Here is an 18,077-nt window from a genome sequence, read left to right on the forward strand (position 1 = left end):
CAAAACTTTCACCCTATCCCGTAGTTTCTAAAATGGGGTCTCTTTTTTGGAGTTTCTACTCTAGGGGTGCATCAGGGGGGCTTCAAATGGGACATGGTGTCAAAAAAAACAGTCCAGCAAAATCTGTCTTCCAAAAATCGTATGGCATTCCTTTCCTTCTGCGCCCTGCCGTGTGCCCGTACAGCAGTTTACGACCACACGTGGGGTGTTTCTGTAAACTACAGAATCAGGGCCATAAATATTGAGTTTTGTTTGGCTGTTAACCCTTGCTTTGTAACTGGAAAAAAAATATAAAAATGGAAAATCTGCCAAAAAAGTGAAATTTTGAAATTGTACACCTAAAGGGTTAACAACATTTGTAAAATCAGTTTTGAATACCTTGAGGGGTGTAGTTTCTAGAATGGGGTTATTTTTGGGTGGTTTCTATTATGTAAGCCTCACAAAGCAACTTCAGACCTGAACTGGTCCTTAAAGAGTTGGTTTTCGAAAATTTCTGAGAAATTTCAAGATTTACTTCTAAACTTCTAAGCCTTGTAACGTCCCCCAAAAATAAAATGTCATTCCCAAAATGATCCTAACATGAAGTAGACATATGGGGAATGTAAAGTAATAACTATTTTTGTAGTTCTTACTATGTATTATAGAAGTAGAGAAATTGAAACTTGGAAATTTTTCCAAATTTTTGGCAAATTTGGTATTTTTTTTTTTACTCCATTTTACCAGTGTCATGAAGTACAATATGTGACGAAAAAACAATCTCAGAATGGCATGGATAAGTCAAAGAGTTTTAAAGTTATCACCACTTAAAGTGACACTGGTCAGATTTGCAAAAAATGGCCTGGTCCTTAAGGTGAAATAAGGCTGTGTCCTTAAGGAGTTAAACCAGGAATGTCAGGAGTGATGATAGGTCCTCTTTAAACAATTGTTTTCTATGAATATGGAGTTTAAAAAAATCCCTTTCTGACTGAAGTGTCCATCTAATCATCGTATAGTTAGTTCCACCTACTGGCATGATTTGCTATGACAATGCTTTTTCAAAAACACCTGAATAAAATCTGAAAGAAGCAGTATATACCTTTTTTCTGTATACTGCTGGATCTTCTGCACAGTGATGTCAGAATCTAAAACCCCTAAAAGAACCCCGATCTGACGCATAAACATCCCCTTCTGTCTTTCAGTCAGCTGGCTGACACTCACATCCAGAATCATCTCCACCAGATTATTCTTCATGGGGTCTGAAGAACAGAAGCAAAGATAAATTAGAACTACAGGACAAACTGCTACAAATCATAAGGTAGCATAATTGGAATAAACCTATTTTGTAAACTGCCATTAAAAGTTACCATAGGGAACAAACGCTTGGAGTGATAAAACACTGTACTTACCTGCCTCCCATTTCCAACTCTCTCGGGGTTGTCCGATTTTTAGAAAAAATATATATATATTTTTTTTTAAATCCAATAAATATTTTATTTTCTTCAATAATATAACATAGCATTTAAACAGAGCCGGAAAAAACAAACAAAAATACACACAAAATAAACTTTCTTCTGCATTCAATGGTGGACTAACATGCTCAGTAGATTCTCTGCTCCCTTCACCTCAGTGTTGGCATAGTGATCGTCCCTACTTCTAAATCCATAGAAATAAATAAACTGGCTATATCTCTGTCTAGACAGTGGAGAAGGAAATTGTGGGGGCATTACATACCACATGCATCCGTGGAGTTATATGTGAAGGACTATTTCCTATGCAGGGGAGAAAGGTTTTAACATGAGCTTTAAAAAGAGTTTTAAATTTGTGGGATAACCCCTTTAAAGAGGAGCTTTTCTGTAGCCATGTCTTATCTATATTCATATCTACCAATTTCCTAAGCATATTTTTTTTTCTAAAAGTGATTTGAGATTTTTAAAAAAACTAAGCTCTATAGTTTTACATTTTACAATTAACCCTGCAGGAAGTGTATTTTTCTAATTTAACATCCAAAGTACTAGACTGTTACTGAAGGGCAATGCAACCAAACTGTATTCATGGCATAGATCAACTTTAGACAGATGTGAACTAGAAACCTGCAGAGTTTTTACTTTTGCTTTGGACGTAGCAGAGAAGAATGTATGATAAAACTGAAATCTACCACAAAATAGTTCATTTTTTTTAAAGAGGACCAGTAGCTCTTTTTACACATGAGCTTTAGTAAATAATTATACTCCTCATGATATAGCAATTTTGGAGCATCTCTTCTTACAACTCTGTCTTGTACCATTCCTCTGTTATTCCTCCTAGAAATTTACAAATAAACTGACAACTGGGGGCTACCAGTTGTGGTGTGTCCCTACACACTCTGGCACTGGGCAGTCAAGTACTGAGGGTGCCAAACTGTGCAAGGGCATGCCTCTTTGACAAGCGGCGTGGTAACACCCAGTTGTCAATTTATGAATTTTAATAGGGGAATGGCACAATAGTGAACTATGAAAACAGATGCTCCAAAATTGTAATTTCAGTGGTAATACAAGCAATTACAGCTAATTAAACAAGTACCTCAAGGGTGCCGATTCTCTTTACAGGTGAAACGCGAAAAATTAGAATATCGTGCAAAAGTCCATTTATTTCAGTAATGCAAATTAAAAGGAGTTCCATTAATGCAACTTAAAATTAGAATTTTGTGAAAAGGGTCAATATTCTAGGCTCAAAGTGTCACATTCTATTCAGCTAATTAATCCATACTCCCTGAGCAAAGGGTACCTGAGATTGTGACTTTGGGGTTTCATAAACTGTAAGCCATAATCATCTAAATTATAACAAACTAGCAGAAGGACCCGGCTTCGCACGGGTATATTTCACCCATTTCATTTTATGTTTCCGTATGTCGTAAAAAAATATCAAGTTTCCCCCATAACAGTGACTTTCACAGTGACCGCCCCTTTAACTGTGACTTTCACAGTGACCGCCCCTTTAACTGTGACTTTCACAGTGACCGCCCCTTTAACTGTGACTTTCACAGTGACCGCCCCTTAAAGAACGTCTAGACAGAAACTCATTTTTATATATACAGGGAGTGCAGAATTATTAGGCAAGTTGTATTTTTGAGGATTAATTTTATTATTGAACAACAACCATGTTCTCAATGAACCCAAAAAACTCATTAATATCAAAGCTGAATATTTTTGGAAGTAGTTTTTAGTTTGTTTTTAGTTTTAGCTATTTTAGGGGGATTTCTGTGTGTGCAGGTGACTATTACTGTGCATAATTATTAGGCAACTTAACAAAAAACAAATATATACCCATTTCAATTATTTATTTTTACCAGTGAAACCAATATAACATCTCAACATTCACAAATATACATTTCTGACATTCAAAAACAAAACAAAAACAAATCAGTGACCAATATAGCCACCTTACTTTGCAAGGACACTCAAAAGCCTGCCATCCATGGATTCTGTCAGTGTTTTGATCTGTTCACCATCAACATTGCGTGCAGCAGCAACCACAGCCTCCCAGACACTGTTCAGAGAGGTGTACTGTTTTCCCTCCTTGTAAATCTCACATTTGATGATGGACCACAGGTTCTCAATGGGGTTCAGATCAGGTGAACAAGGAGGCCATGTCATTAGATTTTCTTCTTTTATACCCTTTCTTGCCAGCCACGCTGTGGAGTACTTGGACGCGTGTGATGGAGCATTGTCCTGCATGAAAATCATGTTTTTCTTGAAGGATGCAGACTTCTTCCTGTACCACTGCTTGAAGAAGGTGTCTTCCAGAAACTGGCAGTAGGACTGGGAGTTGAGCTTGACTCCATCCTCAACCCGAAAAGGCCCCACAAGCTCATCTTTGATGATACCAGCCCAAACCAGTACTCCACCTCCACCTTGCTGGCGTCTGAGTCGGACTGGAGCTCTCTGCCCTTTACCAATCCAGCCACGGGCCCATCCATCTGGCCCATCAAGACTCACTCTCATTTCATCAGTCCATAAAACCTTAGAAAAATCAGTCTTGACGTTTCAGCTTGTGTGTCTTGTCCAGTGGTGGTCGTCTTTCAGCCTTTCTTACCTTGGCCATGTCTCTGAGCATTGCACACCTTGTGCTTTTGGGCACTCCAGTGATGTTGTTTGGCCTCTGAAATATGGCCAAACTGGTGGCAAGTGGCATCTTGGCAGCTGCACGCTTGACTTTTCTCAGTTCATGGGCAGTTATTTTGCGCCTTGGTTTTTCCACACGCTTCTTGCGACCCTGTTGACTATTTTGAATGAAACGCTTGATTGTTTGATGATCACGCTTCAGAAGCTTTGCAATTTTAAGAGTGCTGCATCCCTCTGCAAGATATCTCACTATTTTTGACTTTTCTGAGCCTGTCAAGTCCTTCTTTTGACCCATTTTGCCAAAGGAAAGGAAGTTGCCTAATAATTATGCACACCTGATATAGGGTGTTGATGTCATTAGACCACACCCCTTCTCATTACAGAGATGCACATCACCTAATATGCTTAATTGGTAGTAGGCTTTCGAGCCTATACAGCTTGGAGTAAGACAACATGCATAAAGAGGATGATGTGGTCAAAATACTCATTTGCCTAATAATTCTGCACGCAGTGTATATATATATATATATAAAAGAGATAAAGGCTTGGAATATCTCGCTTTGCATGTAATGAGTCTATCTCATATGTTAGTTTCACCTTTTAAGTTGCATTACTGAAATAAATGAACTTTGCACGATATTCAAATTTTTCGAGTTTCACCTGTATGTAAATTTAAACTCTGGAATGAAGATGCACTTTGACATCACGATTACTGGCATACAGGTAACGGCGTCAAATAAGTCGCACTAAATACTTGCACCCCTCCCTACACATCAATAAATTTCACATTTTACACTGTCTTCATCTTGCCCATCCCCGATCTTTAGCATAAAACATGTGAACCGCTTCTCTAGCTATACCGGTTATATGCTGCAGCAATACCAATAGAATTATCACTGAAGAGGAATATCTAATATATTTCTTTCTTCTTAAATATCTATGAAAATGATTTCTGACTGAAGACATTTTTGCTGACTGTTGCCATAAATTATCGTTTTCAGTTTTACAAACAAACCATTATGGCAAACCAGGGTGAGCTGGGCTCCTGCATAGGGCTGCATGGCACAGGGGGGAGGCACTGATATAGGTGTGGGGTATTTTTCCTGGCTTTAGGGTTATTTGCTTCTCCATAAGAGTTCATTCAGTAACACCTGAGGCCTTTGTATCATGTTTGGCTGCATTTTATTTTAAAAATGAAAGGAATTTTTTTTACAATCAGGAATGGCACAAAAAAACTCAAAGTATTTACAAACCATTTGGTGTCAACACCCTGTGTTAAGCCGTGCCCCCGAAACCCTGTTTCCCATGTAAACTTGGCTAGTATTTTTTGTTGGTAAAGGTGGCAACCCTATGTAAGACGCAACGTATAACCTGTACTATAAAGTTAGATTGAGAGTTATTAAACTGGTGTAAAGGTAAACTGGTTTAGTTGCCCATAGCAACCAATCAGATTCCAAACGTCATTTTCCAAAGGAGCTCTGAAGAACTAAAGGTGGAATTTGATTGGTTGCAATGGGCAACAACATTTAAACCATTTTTGATAAATCTTCCCCTTAATATAAAATTATTTGTACATAGTTAAGCACACCTTCATCTGGACACCAACTGGATTAAAGCTAATTTATTAAAACATACAATTCCCAATAAAAAGTAAATAAAAATTTTAAAATGACATCCAACACAAATGGTCCCCAATATATAATACAATACAATCACACAGATATGGTCGTATTGATTGTCACCACCACAAATAATAAACTTTCTACACTACTAGCAGTGTATATGGTTGAAATATATATCTGACATTGCAGATTAACCCTCCGCTGGCATCCAGCAAAGCAGATTGACCCTCCACTGACACCCAGCAACGCACAAATCTGCACGATCCAGAAAAACGCTCTCCACACCGCTAGACAAGGGAAGTACATGCGGTTAGTATAGAAAATTTTTTATATGTCCGATGATCATAAATATATCACTTGTGACGGCAGAAGTCTGTGCTGAAATAGATGTTAAGTTATAATATAATATTCCTGCTGGTTAGTAAAGACAGCGGTATTGATGGTAAAGGTTAGTTTACACTGCGCAGTGAGTTGGTAATGATCCTCTGTATAAGAAAGGCAGTCCAGACTATGGTGCTTGTTACAAAGTATTTCTTGCACATATATTCGAGCCTTTAAAATGCCGGTTACTCACTGTTAGTGGCACTGGAGCGGAGTCCCGCACTTGCCGTGGTGTCCCACGTGTATTATAGTTTGGGACACTCTTACCTCCTGCTTTCTACTTTCGTGAGACTTGTTGCGCTCGTATTTCTATGATATAGTGAAGCGGGATCAATCCGGAATCTCCTAATTGGTGAAGTTGGCGTCCCACGTGTTCTGCACAATCCCGGCGTGGCCGACTTCACCAACACTCCGCATTAGGGGATGCCGGATTGATCCCGATTGATATCTGCAATGTCAGATATATAGTTCAACCATATAAACTGCTAGTAGTGTAGAAAGTGTATTATTTGTGCTGATGATAATCAATACAACCATATTGTTGTAAACACTGTATTATATTGGGGACCATTTGCGTTGGATGTAATTTTACATTTTTATTTACTTTTTATTGTGAATTGTATGTTGTTTTAATAAATTAGCTTTAATCCAGTTGGTGTCTAGATGAAGGTGTGCCTAACTATGTACATATAATTTTATATTTATACTTGATTGGGTGAATCAATTAGTTAGAGCACCCACTCCTAACTGTTTAGCAGGTGAGCCACCTCATAATATAATAACTTCCCCTTAATATGTTATTTATGAGTCACACGGTTTTACACCGTAAAAATAGATAAATAAAAAAAATAAAAGTAATACCAGAATAGCAGTTTTTTTTCATCTCACCTACCAAAAATTAAATTAAAAATATGGCACCAATGAAAACTACAAATCGTCCCTCACACAGTTGCGTTGTCAGAAACATAAAAAGTTATGGATTTTGGAATGCGGCAAGACAAAAACTAATTATTTTGTTGAAAAAATTGTGTTATTTTTGCAAGTGGTATAGCATAACAAATTATATAAAGTTGCCATTTTTACAAAAGGCACAAAGAACGCTTTTTGTAACATATCCCGAAAGCTCAAACCAACTTAGGTTTGTCAGGGTTCTTATGCTATGCTATTCTGGATATCAACGAGCAGCAAAACCTGATGTAAAAAGAACTTCAAATACATGTACATTGTGGCCCACATTTATTAATTAGCACTAGTTTTGATGTAAACTGAACCCCAAGATGTCAGAAAATGTGTAAATGTTTGCAAGATGTGAAAACATTATACTTCTTACACGCTGCTCTGCAAAAGTATAAAAAAAAATGGTAATGGTTTACTGGAGGGGCATGGCCTAGGTTTTCGACAGATGTATTAATGCCATAGCTTGAGGACATCACTCACCTGGCTTCACCTCTACGGTAGCTCTGTCATGATCACTCTCTCCTTTGCCATCAGTCACTTTCAGGTGAAAGGTGTAGGTTCCTTCAACAAGGTTAGAGAGAAACAGGACTGTATGATGATCAGAGTCACTCAGCACTTCCTGCAAGGAAAAAACTTCTGTGAACCTTAAGGACTGCCACATCACCGCCTTTTCCACACTGTCGCCTCGCAATCTAATGCCTCACTTGAGATGTTTGGAAGAACAGTGGCGATCAAACACTTCGATGAGTGATTTACAAGCTGCTGAATATACTGTGTGAAACCAAGAGCCGGTAGCAATGCAAATATTTTACTTTCATATACCCGCTGGAAAGCGCTAGATGACAAGGCAACGCACGGTACATACACCTTAATAATATGGAGTTTGACATTTAGAAAATCTAGCAATCTTTTCACATCCATTTACTACTATGTGCAGGTTTATATTTCAATTGAATCTGTACATACAAAAGGAGCAAATGTCTATTTTTCAAGGCCACCAGCCTAATGACAGATAAGAACTGATGCAAGTACTAAGGGCTCTTTCACACCTGCGTTATTGTCTTCCGGCATAGAGTTCCGTCGTCGGGGCTCTATGCCGGAAGAATCCTGATCAGGATTATCCTAATGCATTCTGAATGGAGAGTAATCCGTTCAGGATGCATCAGGATGTCTTCAGTTCCGGTACGGAACGTTTGTTGGCCGGAGAAAATACCGCAGCATGCTGCGCTTTTTGCTCCGGCCAAAAATCCGGAACACTTGCCGCAAGGCCGGATCCGGAATTAATGCCCATTGGAAGGCATTGATCCGGATCCGGCCTTAAGCTAAACGTCGTTTCGGCGCATTGCCGGAGCCGACATTTAGCTTTTTCAGAGTGGTTACCATGGCTGCCGGGACGCTAAAGTCCTGACAGCCATGGTAAGTGTAGCGGGGAGCAGCATACTTACCGTCCGTGCGGCTCCCCGGGCGCTCCAGAGTGACGTCAGGGCGCCCCAAGCGCATGGATCACGTGATCACATGGATCACGTCATCCATGCGCATGGGGCGCTCTGACGTCATTCTGGAGCGCCCGGGGAGCCGCACGGACTGTAAGTATACCGCTCCCCCGCTCCCCACTACTACTATGGCAACCAGGACTTTAATAGCGTCCTGGCTGCCATAGTAACACTGAACGCATTTGGAAGACGGTTCCGTCTTCAAATGCTTTCAGTACACTTGCGTTTTTCCGGATCCGGCAGGCACCTCCGGCAACGGAAGTGCATGCCGGATCCCAACAACGCAAGTGTGAAAGAGGCCTAAACTTACATTTTTTTTTTGCTACTTTCACAGATCAATATATTTCCTAATTGTTCTTTGCTGTTTTATATAAGCAAACTGCACCTTTCTGTTCTTTGTTCAATATGGAGCTACACACATCGCACAGCCAAAGTCACCATGTAGTCCTAATATTAAGACTTTCATAATTTGTACGAATCGATTCATTCATCAAAAAAACAGTTTTGAGCAGTGCTCCAGAGACTCCCCCCCGGCTGCTTGACTGACAGAGCTGGACATCTCCCCCGACCATGACTATCTCGTACTTCTTCTCCGAGTAGCAGTACAAGTGCAGAGACTCTGCTGCTACCAATGCAGCGGCAGAGCCTCTGCGCTTGTACTGCTACTCGAAGCAGTGGCACAGGCGCAAGATAGTCAGGGACAGGTGAGATGTCAACCAAGAAGCAGGGGGGTCTCCTCAGCAGCAGGCACAGCCCCTCACTGCTCAAGAACTCTTTTGGATGAAAGAATCAATTTGAACAAATTGATTCGCTCTTCTTTACTTCCATACATATTCGTGTTTTTTTTTCAGCAGAACCAGGAGACAATCTAATATATATATATATATATGAGGAGCTCCCACCTGTCCACCAACAGATGATGTCAGAGGAGAGAAGGATTGGACGAATTAAACATTATTTTATCTGACAGCTATTGAAAGTATATGAGCACCTTAAAACTGGCTGAAACAGTCTTCCATTTACACTGCATGTCAATATACCAATAATTCATTATAATTCGGCTCACCCCAGCTGCTGGACTGCTTTCATCTCGCTGCCATTGGTAGCTGACAAGGCCCTTATCATCCGTGGATTTCGAACCATCCAGTTCTGCTGTGTTGGTTGGCAATGTAATGACAACATTTCCTGCAATCTTTGCCACTGGCGGTTTATTAATTTCTGTAAGTGATAATTATAACAATAGTAATATGAAAAACATAATACTAATACTCAGTCGGCTTTTTTTTTTTTTACTAGAAATAAAACCACTGTTATACATAGGTTGTGTCTGGTATTGTAGCTCCGCTCCTTCAATAGAATGTGCTAAGCTGCAATGCTAGACACACTCCCTGGATATGAGTGATGATGTGTGAACGCAGAACAAATGAAGTACAATCCCATTAGAAAAGCCCCCATAACAAGTACTCACCTTCCTTCACAATCACACTGACGGTGGCCTTGTCTTGTAAGCCTCGCTCATCTGTAACAGTTAGTGTAAACTCATACTTTCCAACCTGCAGGCCAGTAACTGTGGCAATGCTGCTGTTGGAATTTTCGATTTTCACTCCTTCCAGCCCCCTGAATTGAAAAGGAGCGTACTTATTAATAAAACATAAAAATATAGCAGCCAAAAGGTCAGAGATGTAGCAGGAACCATTCTGTTAGTAATATACCATCCATATCATATATGGCTGCAAACAACTGACTCCCTAGCTGATGTTCGCTACAACCACCATGCTTCCATGGCACAATGGGAGTCATGGCATTAGGCGATAACACCCAGCTAATAAATGTATCACTGGCCCCTGCCTCAGACAAGGGGTGTATATAAGGCCCTTCTCATTATTCACCATTGTGAACTTTTTAGGTGTGTAATATGTCTGATACACTGCTATAATTTATTTAGAGAGCTCAAAATGTGCTAGGATTCTGCCGCAATTTGTTCCAAAAAACTGGCCAACATGCTTTGCACCACATTTATTAAGTGTTTTGGACACCATTAGGCCCTTTTCCAAACTTGTATGCGCCAAAATTGTGGTGCACAATTCTGTTGTAACGTAAGCCAACTAATAGGTGTTGAGAAGTTTGTCTAGACAGTATAAAACAAATAAATAAATAAATAAATAAATAATGAAATAACCCTTTAAAGGCTCTGGACACCCTTGTGCACTAAATTAATAACCCCATATCTTACTGTAATGCAGCACATAATAAAATTGCACTTGTTTGTTTACTGGTATCAGCTTTGCTTCAGTTGCTCTTCTATGAGTTTTGCTCTGTGCCATCATCTCCTGTGAGAATCTGTGGGCGTTCCTGTTGATTTCACATGCGCCAGCACAAGCTCTGCTGCCCCGCCCCCACATCCTGTTACATAGCTCAGCTAGCAGCCACTTACATATAGGCTGCTGGAACTTGTAATATTTCATTCCAATCCACAACATGGTGAGTTTTACAGTATGCTACAGCCTGTAATAAGCAGATCTATGTCTCACTTTCCATTCTGTAGATTGTCCATTATTTGTAGACACAATAGATATTTCTGCTGATAACGTTAGTGCAGCGATCTACAGTCAGAACCATGGTGTTAGAAGCAGGATATAGATCTCATTACTGACAGCTCTCACTACATGCACTCACTTCTGAACACAGTATTGTGTGCAGTCCGCACAGTGAGCGGTCACTTTTCCCACACAGATTAGTACAGTGTGACGACACACAATGCTATGTACACATATAAGTACACGGGTACACGGTGGGGGGGATTTATCAAAACTGGTGTAAAGTAGAACTGGCTTAGGGCTCTTTCACACCTGCGTTCTTGTCTTCCGGCATAGAGTTCCGTCGTCGGGGCTCTATGCCGGAAGAATCCTGATCAGTTTTATCCTAATGCATTCTGAATGGAGAGAAATCCGTTCAGGATGCATCAGGATGTCTTCAGTTCCGGAACGGAACGTTTTTTGGCCGGAGAAAATACCGCAGCATGCTGCGCTTTTTGCTCCGGCCAAAAATCCGGAACACTTGCCGCAAGGCCGGATCCGGAATTAATGCCCATTGAAAGGCATTGATCCGGATCCGGCCTTAAGCTAAACGTCGTTTCGGCGCATTGCCGGAGCCGACATTTAGCTTTTTCAGAGTGGTTACCATGGCTGCCGGGACGCTAAAGTCCTGGCAGCCATGGTAAAGTGTAGTGGGGAGCAGGGAAGCAGTGTACTTACCGTCTGTGTGGCTCCCGGGGCGCTTCAGAGTGACGTCAGGGCGCCCCAAGCGCATGGATCATGTGATCACATGGATCACGTCATCCATGCGCATGGGGCGCTCTGACGTCATTCTGGAGCGCCCCGGGAGCTGCACGGACTGTAAGTATACTGCTCCCCCGCTCCCCACTACTACTACGGCAACCAGGACTTTAATAGCGTCCTGGGTGCCATAGTAACACTGAACGCATTTGGAAGACGGTTCCGTCTTCAAATGCTTTCAGTACACTTGCGTTTTTCCGGATCCGGCGTGTAATTCCGGCAAGTGGAGTACACGCCGGATCCGGACAACGCAAGTGTGAAAGAGGCCTTAGTTGCCCACAGCAACCAAATTCCTCCTGTCATTTTCCAATGAAGCTGTGAAAAATAATAGGTGGAATCTTATTGATTGCTATGTTAACCCTTTAGGTGTTCTTCAAGAATTAATGGAAAATAGAGATACAATTTGTGGTCGTAAACCGCTGTACGGGCACACGGCAGGGCGCAAAAGGAAAGGAATGCTATACGGTTTTTGGAAGGCAGATTTTGCTGGACTGGTTTTTTTGACACCATGTCCCATTTGAAGCCCCCCTGATGCACCCCTAGAGTAGAAACTCCAAAAAAGTGGACCCATTTTAGAAACTACGGGATAGGGTGGCAGTATTGTTGGTACTAGGTTAGGGTACATATGATTTTTGGTTGCTCTATATTACACTTTTTGTGAGGCAAGATAACAAGAAATAGCTGTTTTGGCACCGTTTTTATTTTTTGTTATTTACAACATTCATCTAACAGGTTAGATCATGTGATATTTTTATAGACCAGGTTGTCACGGATGCGGCGATACCTAATATGTATACTTTTTTATTTATTTATGTAAGTTTTACACAATAATATCATTTTTGAAACAAAAAAATATCATGTTTTAGTGTCTCCATATTCTGAGAGCCATAGTTTTTTCAATTTTTGGGTGATTATGTTAGGTAGGGTCTCATTTTTTGCGGGATAAGATGACTGTTTGAATGGCACTATTTTGAGGTGCATATGACTTTTTGATCGCTTGCTATTACACCTTTTTGTGATGTAAGGTGACAAAAAATGGTTTATTTAGCACAGTTTTTATTTTTTATGATGTTCATCTGAGAGGTTAGGTCATGTGATATTTTTATAGAGCCGGTCGATACGAACACGGCGATACCAAATATGTATACTTTTTGTTATTTATGTAAGTTTTACACAATAACAGCTTTTTTCAAACAAAAAAAATAATGTTTTAGTGTCTCTATATTCTGAGCCATAGTTTTTTTTATTTTTTGGGCGATTGTCTCAGGTAGGGGCTCATTTTTTGCGGGATGAGGTGACGGTTAGATTGGTACAATTTTGGTGGGCAAACGCCTTTTTGATTGCTTGCTGTTGTACTTTTTGTGATGTAAGGTGACTAAAAAATTGTTTATTTAGCACAGTTTTTATTTTTTACAGTGTTCATCTGAGGGGTTAGGTCATGTGATATGTTTATAGAGCCGGTCGATACGGACGCGGCGATACCTAATATGTATACTTCCCCGCCCCCCCCACCTATTTTTTACCAATTTTTTTTCACTTTATTTGGGGAAAATTACGTTTTTGTTTATTTTTACTTGAAACTTTTAAAAAAAAATTGGGGGAAACTTTCTTTTTTCAACTTTTTTTTTCCTACTTTGGGACTTGAACTTTTGCGGGTATATTCCTTTACAATGCATTCCAATACTTCTGTATTGGAATGCATTGGCTGTATGAGTAATACTGTGTGTATTACTCATACAGCTTCCGGGGCCTGTGAGATCCAGGGGGCTGGATCTCACAGGCTCTTCACCGGAAGGCAGCGCAGATGCCTCAGGAAGGCATCGCGCTGCCTTCCATGCCATCGGGTCCCCCCCACAGCCCCATGGGGACCCGATGGCACTGCTGCCGCCGCCGCCCGCCCCATAAGAAGCTGCAGGTCTGAATTGACCTGCGGTTTGCGGCGATCGCCGAGGTGCCTGCTCAATGATTTGAGCAGGCACCTTGTTCCGATCACCGCCCGCCGGGCGGCAGTGATCGGAACAACACATGACGTACCGGTAAGTCATGTGTCCTTAAGGACTCGGGAAACATGCCGTACCGGTACGTCATGTGTCCGTAAGGGGTTAAATGTTGCTCAACAGGGTTGTCATAGTGACAACTGACGATACCCCGTCCCAACATATTTTGTAAAAGCTCGTCAAATCAAACAAATTAAAAATATCTATATAGGTAAAACAATCAGATGCATGTATGAGAGATTCAGGGAACATGTGAATTTGATTAGATCAGGAAAAGGATGCCCCAGGTTGATAGACCATATTAGGGAAGCACATGGAGGAAATCCAAGCTTTCTAAGTTTCTCAGGGATCGGCATGTCCCGAACCCCCCACAAGGGGGAGATAAACATCGCCTACAGCTACAAAAGGAAGCAAGGTTGATTATTCGCTCCAGAGCAATGGGCCCGATATGCATTAATGATAAGAATGATCTTAGTGTTTTTCTATGAATAAGATGATCTGTCTATATATTGTGTTTTTTTGTTTTTAATTTGTTTACAAAATAGCAATTTAAATATTGTGGGTGACCACCTGGAACAAACAGAGGAAGTAGTATGTGGTCAGAGTAAAACTTAACGTTTAATTAGAACAATTAGAAAAATAGGTCCCAAGATGACAGATAACAACAAATTATATGTATACGTTCGGAGCAACACGGCGGTATACCAAACGGATGCAAGAAGTGCCAATATCAGATAAATGATGCTCGGCGGCACCAAGTAAGTAACCGGTTGGTCCTACCACACAGATGAGACGCTCCAGAATCAGCAATTGTCCGACAGGTGTTGATTGATGTGCACACCGTAGCTGGCGGCAATTGCGTAACACAGGGTGGTTGGCAGAGCTAGCTGGCCCTAGAATTACCCTAGGAACCTACGCTGGCCTATGTGACCGGATGACGGGAACCCGCCACCAGTCACCAACAGGAACCTCACCCTGGAATTATGCGCCCTAGAAAGCCCTTGCTTACCTGGTCCCTACATGCATGTTTCGCTAGGGGAGATGAGTAACAAGCTCATCAGGGGAAACTTGGGAGCTTGGGCTGGACCTGTGCAGGGTGCACTGACAATAATGTCAATAGTGCGCTCTACACAGACACAAAATACCCCACGATCCAGATATGGATCTAAGTGGGCGAATTAGCTATAGGAGGAAAGGGGGGGGCCAAGATATAGAACCCTCTCCTAACAGCTCACTGAGACGCATGGACTGATGTAGCCTAGGTAGCACTTGAGAGACGCTACCTTTTAAAGTGAAAGCCAGCTTCAAAATGAGGCTTGGCTAAGGACACACCCACCTCAGTCGGAGCGAGCGGTGGACGTCCGCGCATGCGCGGAACGATGCTACGCACAGAGAGAGGAAGGCAGGGTAGCGGACGTTAGTGACTGGAATGACGTCACCACGCCACAACTCGCAGATGCACGCGAGATGACGCGACGGTTGCCTAGCAAACAGGACGCTATTCCCAGGCACCGTCGGACCGCACAGCTCCAGATATGTTGCTGCGCCTTTGATATAGATAAGGTATTAATGGCATGTAGATAAAGTAAATATAAGAATCAAGGCTATGACGAACTTTTAATATGTTGGGACGGGGTAGCGTCAGCTGTCACTATGGCAACCCTGTTGAGCAACATTTAAATGGAGCACGCAAGTAGCGTGATGATGTCAGTGGCCTGAGGAAGCGCGAGTGCGCGAAACGTCTGTCGCTGCTTTGTTTGACTGCATAGAAGTTGTTCCGCCCTGCCTCATGTATATGGTGTTTTTGGAGACAATAAAGGAACACATTTTCTACATTGGTGAGTGCCGCCTGTTGCTGTATACCAGGAGTGCACAACCTTTTTTGGTTTGAGGGCCGCATTGTCACATGGCTCTATTTCAAGGGGCCGCAAATAATAAACATGTCGATCGGCGCTAATTTGCATTAGTGTATTACACAAGCCAATGCAAAGTGATTGGGGAGGGATGATCACTAGACAGTCATTCTGCCTTTATTTAGTTATATTGATTATTGGTAGCCAATCCCCGATTACACAGAGAGATGTGCTGCCGATAATTGTAAACCTTTCATCCCGATAAAATATGCAAATCAGCCGACGAACGAACGATTCCTTGTTTATCGACTGATCAGCGACACGATTTTATTGACCAGTTATAAGATATGAGCACTCCTATGAACACTTTTTCCCAGTAATTGTCCAGAATATGGTCCTGCAGAATGGCCCCTGAAACCGATAAGTTATACTTCCCTGCTCCCCGCCGCTCTGGTCCTCTGTGCTGCCCCCATCTTCCGGTCCCCACGCTGTTTACACCTGTCAGTGCATGGCCATGGTCATATGCACCTCTCCAGGCAATGACTGGCTTCAGTGGTGATGTGGCCACAAGCAGCATGTCACTGCTAAAGCCAGTCATTGGCTGGAGAGGTGCATGTGACCATGGCCATGCACTGACAGGTGTAAACAGTGCGGGGATCGGAAGATGGGGGCAGCACAGAGGACCAAAGTGGCGTGGAGCAGGTAAGTATGAACCTTTTGTTTCAGGGGCCATGCTGCAGAAACTGGTTAAAAATCATTTTTACTGGAAAAGTGGCGACATTTCCTTCCATCCTGCCTCCTATTCCTAAATCAGCGCTTCTACCGCCTCCTGCCCCTAGTTATAGGGGCCCTGCAATAACCAGTAAGCGCTTTCCTTCACTGCAGAGGACGGGGCTCACTGGTTATTACTGCCTCTTGTCCCCAGTTATAGGGGCCCTACAATAACCAGTAAGCACTTTCCTTCACTGCAGAGGATGGCGCTCACTGGGCATTACAGCCTCCTGCCCCCAGTTATAGGGGCCCTGCAATAACCAGTAAGCACTTTCCTTCACTGCAGAGGATGGCGCTCACTGGGCATTACAGCCTCCTGCCCCCAGTTATAGGGGCCCTGCAATAACCAGTAAGCACTTTCCTTCACTGCAGAGGACGGCACTCACTGGTTATTACCGCCTCCTGCCCCCAGTTATAGGGGCCCTGCAATAACTAGTAAGCGCTTTCCTTCACTGCAGAGGATGGCGCTCACTGGGTATTACCGCCTCCTGCCCCCAGTTATAGGGGCCCTGCAATAACCAGTAAGCACTTTCCTTCACTGCAGAGGATGGCGCTCACTGGGTATTACCGCCTCCTGTCCCCAGTTATAGGGGCCCTGCAATAACTAGTAAGCGCTTTAACTTACTAGTGGGGGAAGGAGCTAACTGGTTAACCCTTTAATGACCTGACACTTTTTTTTGTCATTTAGCACAAGTGGTTCAAACGGCTGTAACCATTTTATCTGTTGAACTACCAAAATAATTTTTGCAACAATTTTTTACGTGACACATAGGGCTTTATAATTTATTTTTTAGTAGTTTTATTTGGGGTAAACTGTACAAAACATTTTTTTAAAGTATTTCTTTTCAAACTAGAGCTCTTTATTCTTTAAATATGCAAACGGACAGCAAAATAAATTATTATAAATAGTTCCCTATTTTGTGTAGGCCGTTTTGTTATATAATATGTATAGTTTCATGTGAATGGGGCCATAATGGTGATGGTTTTGGTTGGTGTGGGTGTTTTTTCTTTTATGAATTTTATTCTCTTGTTTTAATCTTTTTTTAACTTAATTTTTAATATATTTCTGCTACATGATATGTCCCCTAAGAGGTCATAAAAAGACCTTTGGGGGACACTGACCCTTTTTTTTTTAATTTGCACCTTTTCTTTTTTACTTATTTGTATTTTAATAATATTTTATTGTATTATTTTTTTTTATATTTGGTTTATTACTTTTATTTTTTTAATATATTTTTGCGACATAATATGTCCCCCTAGAGGTCATAAAAAGTCTGTTGGGGGACACTGAACACTATTATTTATCACTTTTTCCTTTTTATTTTTTTTCTTTAATTTGTATTTTATTTATTTGTATTTTTTTTATTCCTTTTTATTTTTTAAGAACTTTCTATTATTTTTTAAATATATTTTTGCCACACAATATGTTCTCCAAATGGTCATAAAAAGACTGAACACTCTTTTATTTTGCACTTTCCTTTTTTTTATTTTTATGGTATTTTTTTTATAATATTCAATTTTTTTTTGCACATATTTAATTTATTTTATTTGTATTTTATTTTTTATTTAGTTTTCAAATTATTCTTTTT

The 18,077-nt window shown here is 41.2% G+C and overlaps 1 protein-coding gene across 1 annotated transcript in view; it reads right to left on the minus strand.

The window, feature by feature from the left end:
* Positions 1–18,077, minus strand: part of KIAA0319L (KIAA0319 like) — a 109,154-nt gene that overhangs the window by 25,013 nt on the left and 66,064 nt on the right. Inside the window, exons 14-17 of the mRNA XM_040424375.1 lie at positions 10,001–10,149; positions 9,599–9,750; positions 7,520–7,658; positions 1,076–1,235 (exon numbers count right to left, since the gene is read on the minus strand). Of these exons, the coding sequence (XP_040280309.1) occupies positions 1,076–1,235; positions 7,520–7,658; positions 9,599–9,750; positions 10,001–10,149 (600 nt within the window). The remainder of the gene's footprint in view (positions 1–1,075; positions 1,236–7,519; positions 7,659–9,598; positions 9,751–10,000; positions 10,150–18,077) is intronic.

Source organism: Bufo bufo, chromosome 3, assembly GCF_905171765.1.
Source record: "Bufo bufo chromosome 3, aBufBuf1.1, whole genome shotgun sequence".
In the NCBI taxonomy this organism is placed as follows: Eukaryota; Metazoa; Chordata; class Amphibia; order Anura; family Bufonidae; genus Bufo; species Bufo bufo.